The sequence below is a fragment of the Medicago truncatula genome, chromosome 5 (genome assembly GCF_003473485.1).
Source record: "Medicago truncatula cultivar Jemalong A17 chromosome 5, MtrunA17r5.0-ANR, whole genome shotgun sequence".
In the NCBI taxonomy this organism is placed as follows: domain Eukaryota; kingdom Viridiplantae; phylum Streptophyta; class Magnoliopsida; order Fabales; family Fabaceae; genus Medicago; species Medicago truncatula.
Genome location: NC_053046.1, coordinates 2664603 through 2670740, shown reverse-complemented (window position 1 = coordinate 2670740; position 6138 = coordinate 2664603). Strand labels below are relative to the sequence as shown.

The window sequence follows — 6138 nt, the reverse complement described above, 5'->3', positions numbered from 1 at the left end:
ATATGTAGCTTTTGTTTTTTTAACAGAAGATCATATCATCCATCACTGCGCTGTCTTTTGTTTTTCTCGTGTGTGAGAGAATTTTCAGTCCTTCTCTCTTGTCTCTACCTTCTTTTGCATACAATGAATGCCTAGTGTAGTGTATTCACATTGTTTTTCTTGTCCAACATTCACTTCCTTTTCCTTTCTCCTCTTTTTTCACTGTTACTATGATTTGATATCAAAGAAACTTTACTACTGTTACTTACTACTATACTCATCATTTGAAATACAATTATCATCACTTTACAAAAAAATATCTGCGTTACATAAGTATTTTTACCTTTCTGTTTTCTTTGCAATTTCCTCATATCTTTTTACTACATCTTAAATTGTTATTTTCATGTTTTTCTGTGATTTTTTTGTTTATGCTGAATGAGAAGCTGAGCTAAATATATGTGCGTTATTTTACTTGTAATAGTAGTAAACTTTATGCTGAATGATAAACTGTTGCTGTTCAATTTTACTCACCCTTGCAAAAAAAAAACTAATAGTATAATTATAGGACTCTGGAATTATTGATGGGACAAGAGTTGGATCTCAATGACAAGTCTACTGTGATTCTCAGTCCCAATTCTGTTCTTCCATCTCATCAAAACTGTTTGAATGTGAAGAAGGAGAAATCATGTAGATCTCATAGACTAGAAGAGAATATAGAAACTAGAAGAGGTTCCATTTATCTGAGTCCAAATCAGAAGAAAATGGCCACAATTCAGGAAAGGAAAAAGATAGAAATTTCAAGTAGGACTAGTGACAACTCTTATTCGGGTAGCATTTTTTATGCATTGTGTAGTGGTTCAGATGATGAAGATTCTGTTGAGGTTGAGACACCTTCTTCAGTAATATCTCAGGATTCACAATTGAGTTCTCAATCTCCATCGGTTTCTTGTTCCTGTACTTGTATGGATCACAACATATCAAGTAGTTTTATTGAATTTTGCATAAATTCAGGTGTTTGTGATAAAAAATCTAGTGTAGTAGAAGTAGTAGGTTCTGTAAATTCAAAGATTAGAAGTAATAAGGTTAATGATTCTCTTGTAATTGGTAATAATTCTCCTCTTCAAAAAGTGAAAATAACTCATTCTCACCAACCATATCCATCAGAAAGTGATTGTTCATCAAGAGTGAGTTCAAAAGTCCCATTCACTCCAATCAGAAAAAGGCTAAATCCTTTCACAAAGTCAAAGAAAGTTGCAAGAAACATGGCTTGTCAAAAATCTTTGTTGAATGACTTTTCCAACACAACAAAAGGTGCTGACATTGTTTCTGAATTTGTCAATAGAGAAATTAAGGATTCTGGTCTAGCATGCTCACATGTTCATTTGCATGGCAATCTCAAGATGAAAAACAAACAAGGACTTCCTTATTTTGAGTTTAAGGTAAATTCCCCTGAAGATGTCTTTGTTGCAAAGACATGGAGAGTAGGTAATGCTTTAAATTGGGTATATACCTTTCACTCTTTTCATACTAGAACGAAGAGTAATGCAGGCTTGGGATCTCAACATTGTGACAAAGATTCATCATCAATGGTAGCACAGATGCTAGTTTCTTGTAGTTTATGTTCTGAATTAGAAGATGGAGTAATTGGAAACTATATGGTTACAGAATTTGTGTTGTATGATTTTACTCATTCAAGAAAAAGTGTTATACCAAAGAAAAAGTCTTACAGCAAACAAGATGCTTCGAAAACTCTGAATGCTTCTAGCCTTGAAAGTGCTGCTATTGTTTTGCGAATACCTTTTCATAAGAGAGAAAGCTTGAAATACAAAAGAGGTGATAGAATGAAAACTAAAGCACATTCCAAACAAAGTGATGTCTCTTCACCAGTAGAGCAAGTGAAGGTGGTACTACCAATTGGAAACCATGGTTTGCCGAGTGCTGAAAGTGAGGGTCCTTCATCGTTACTTGATCGATGGAAACATGGTGGAGGTTGCGACTGTGGTGGCTGGGACATGGCCTGCCCTCTTATTCTTTTAGGCAATCCTAGTGTTCAATTTCATGAAGATCGCCCTCTTGTGGAGAAATATCAACCACTAGAACTTTTCTCTCAGCCTCAGGTAAAGATTAAATCTCATGTAGCCCTTCTTTAAGGAATTTAGATACATGGAATTTCGTACACCAGTTCTCAAATTAAATAAGAATATTTGACAGACGTGATTTTGATTTTATAAAATTGATTTGGTTGAATGTGTGTATTCATATGCACCTATCAAATACCAGGAACATGTATTTAAGAATACAGTCATGCTATTAGTTTCCCTGTACTTATTTTTCCGCAATTTAAAATCATGTTTGGTCAAGTACCTTTGTTCCAATCGATTAAATCGTCATAATTCAATTTTTGTGCTCTCTTTTCTCATATGATGGTAGCAAATTTTATAGAACAATTGCACAAGCTAGTCAGCGCCAAATAATGAAACCGCGCTAGTCAGAAAATTCTTCAAACTAACTAGGAAATTATTTCCTGTTATTTGTTTTCAATGGCATTTGATATAAAGAATTAAAGATAGAATGCATAGACAATCAGTTAAACAAGAAAAAAGATAATTAGCCTAATTGGACAACAAACAATGAGTTTTTGATTGGATCTTTCACTGTTTCATTAAGTTTTTCAGTAACATGCTTCAATTATGAGCCTCTGATGTTTTCTATAGTACTTACATTTTTTATCTATTTTTGGTGCACAGGGAACCAAAGAAATTAATCCTACCTTTAGCATGACATTAGTTGAAGAGGGGCAATATGCAGTTGATTTCCATGCCAAATTATCTTCATTACAAGCTTTCTCCATTTGCGTCGCCATTTTGCATGGCACATCTACCTTCAGTGCTAAGGCAGAACAGGCGAAAAATCAACCGTTATCTCAATGCAGTTCGTTAAATACACTTATTGAAGAAGTAGAATTATTCATCAAATCAGTCATAGCAGAGGAGAAGAGAAAAATGTCTAATATTCACAAGGGAATTCATCGACCCTCTATGCTGAACCAGCCTTTTTCGCCTATTGGGCGAGTATGAAGTGTCTTCTCACACTTGAATTCCAACACAGCCTGATTGAAGACCACAACTCGAGCGAAAATATCTATTGCCAGCTATGAGTCCATATTGTATGCAATTGTTAGTAGGAACTGAAATTTTGTAAGAAGTGAACATGGTGAGGATGAGATTCACATCAATATATGTAGGAGGTGCTCTAGTTCTGCCTTATTTGAACAGAGACTGGGTTATTACTCATCATGTCAATATAATAAGAATATATATTGTTAGATAGAAGAGTAAATACTCAGCTCACATGAAGAAAATGTGGAGTGTCTACTGGTGATACCCAGGACCACCAGATATTTTCTATATTGTAATGGCATTAATTAGAGGGAAAAAATAAAGATATATTTACCATTTATTTCATATGTGTATATTTGGTAAATATTTTTTTAAGAAACCAAACTAGCTCATTGAAATTGCTACCTAAGGGCGAAGAGTTCACCTTTTGAATCATTTTCCAATCATTATTTATTTCATTTTTTGTGTGTTTTATCAGAGTTCACCTTTTGAATTTAATTGATTGTGCTTCACTATAAAAATACAAAGAATAAGAAAATAAAAATAATGTAAAAAGTGAAAAATAAAAATAATACAACTTGATTGTGCTTCACTATTAAAATAAGTGTTAATTAACTGATAACTAAATAAAAGAAAATGCCAGGAAACAATTGTGAAGGAATAAAATGAGACTTTTGAGTTATCTTCTTTCTAAGTCTGAAACGTAAATGAAAAATAAAGTCAGGGTTATGAAAAAACAAACGTGAGAGAGATATTTAATTGTTCTTTTGATTTTAGTAAATATGATGAATGGGGCTTGAAATGGAGATATTGATTATGTTGTTTTTGGTTTCTTTGTTGGTGAATATTGTGAGTTCAAAACTATATGATAGTGAATAGAGTAATATATTTGTGATAATTTTTTGGATAATTTTTGTTTTCTCTTTTCTTTTAAGAACATAACGAGAGTATGCAAACAATCGAAAGAGAATTGTTCCAAAAGTTATCATAAAATGAATGTACAAATATCAATTCTCTAGTAAATATATGGTGAATATATGATGGGGTGTTGGGTTTTCAGGAATGGTTGTTGTTTGGGATTTATTGATGTTGAAGATGATTGAGTTACTCGTTTTCTTCAACGGACTACATGAATTGGTCTTCTATTTTGATTCTTTGGAGTACATTTTTTAATAGAATAACATAAAAAAGATAAGATAAGAACAAAGAATGTATCCTATTAGGACAAAAAAATTAAGACTAATTAAATATTTAGATCCTTCAAGAATGTATCCTATCCAATTCGGACAAAAAATCAAGTATTTGGGGAATTGGGGAATAAATTTTTAAAGTAGGATGGTTTAAAGAAAGAAAGAAAAAATCGTCAACTTAAAAATAAACCGTCAGTTAGAATCAAGCGTCAACACAAATAACCGAACCATATACAAATGCTAGAAATACACTCTCAAGAGGTTAGTTATATTGCATATATACAAAGTAGGTGTCGTATGTGTACAAGTTTTGAAATATAATTGTGTGTTATGCAAAATGTGAACTTGCGTGTAATCAATGTGAATGTGAATCCGTGGTTTGTAAAATATGAACATGCTTTGTAAAACAATAACGATTTGACTTATGTTGAAATATGCACTGTGTTAAACTGAATCTAAGGCTGAGCCATTATAAACTTCACATTTGTCACTTTGTTTTCCTAAAAAATTATAGATGCTAAGCATTCCTTTGTTTTTCCAAAAAATTAATTATAGAAGTCATGCAGTAGTAAGATGATATTCAATATTACCTACCCACGGCTTTTATTAGTTACAAACGACTTTTCTCGTGGATAATGATAGAATTTGGAGAATCCTGAGTTTCATCAGAAAATTATGAACCCTAAATCAATTTAAGAGTTTTGGAGAAAAGATAAATATCACGTAGGAAAATACTTGGGTGCCATAGTTTTTTGGTGCCATTGGTGACATAAGTTCATTTTAGATGTATGAATGAATGATTAAAATAAATTATTTAGATGAGATAGAATATGTTGGTAAGAGAGAGATAAACACAAAAGTATTAAAAAGAGTTTAGGTTTGCCCTTCTCAGATGTTGGGTTCGAATTCAATCTTGGAGATGCAGCAGCGTTAAAACTCTTAAAAAGAATTTGCTATCCAATTAGATCATACAATGCTCGAAAGATTAATCATCGCAGTTGCAAAATAAATTATTCTTACGGACAAAATGAACCGTTTACCTTATCCACATGGTTGCTGGGGACTGTCACTCCCAACGGTCACCAAACGACCCAATCTTCTGCCTCAGACTTTCCTATCCTACCGTTAATCACTTTGCCCTTTTTCATCTTCTCAATGGAAGCCAGCTCCCCATTTTACTTTTCTTTTCCTCATAATACTTTAAGGAGTATGGACTCTATTGGTATTTGAAGAATTTACTCGTTTTTTCTTAAGAAATTAAACTCAAGTGATTAATGAATTTAACCAAAATTTCATATTTTTAGGGGTCATTTCCTTTGTAATCGAAAGGTTACCAAAAAAATATAATAAATGCTCATATAATCACATAGTTTTTCTTATTCTTATAGCAGTAGTTGCAAGTACAATTCATGTAGTAGTTGCAAGAGACTTTTATACGTTGGAGCACAGATTTGAACCACAATTATTCACCTCTCAACAGTTATTGACGGTCGTTGGACTCTTTCCAAAAAAAAAAAAAAAAAAAAAACACTTGAACCATAGTTCAGAGATATCTCTAATTCTAATTATAAGTTTAAAACCTTGGCACTAACTTTTTTTTCACCAAGGAAATCCCATGACTCAAAACAGCTAATTACACAAAACAAAGGGAATCCTATGACTCTAAACAACCAATCACAGAACATCTAAAATCCAAAACAAAAAGCATTGAACACTCTGTTAAGATAAGAACAACATAAAAGATACCAAACAAACAGAACCCATCAACATCTACTAGTCGTTTCCAGAATCATCCACCTCAACATTATTTATTAATTGAATATCTTAACCTTCAATTGGTGACATGTTTT

At 32.5% G+C, this 6138-nt stretch overlaps 1 protein-coding gene across 1 annotated transcript; it reads left to right on the top strand.

Annotated features, from left to right (window-relative positions):
* On the top strand, positions 1–3477 carry LOC25494518 (uncharacterized). The gene is made up of 2 exons (XM_013597949.3): positions 1–2096; positions 2727–3477. Exons 1-2 carry the CDS (start codon positions 561–563, stop codon positions 3054–3056), a joined length of 1866 nt encoding a protein of 621 aa, XP_013453403.1. The 5' UTR covers positions 1–560; the 3' UTR covers positions 3057–3477.
* The last annotated feature ends 2661 nt before the right edge of the window (positions 3478–6138 follow it).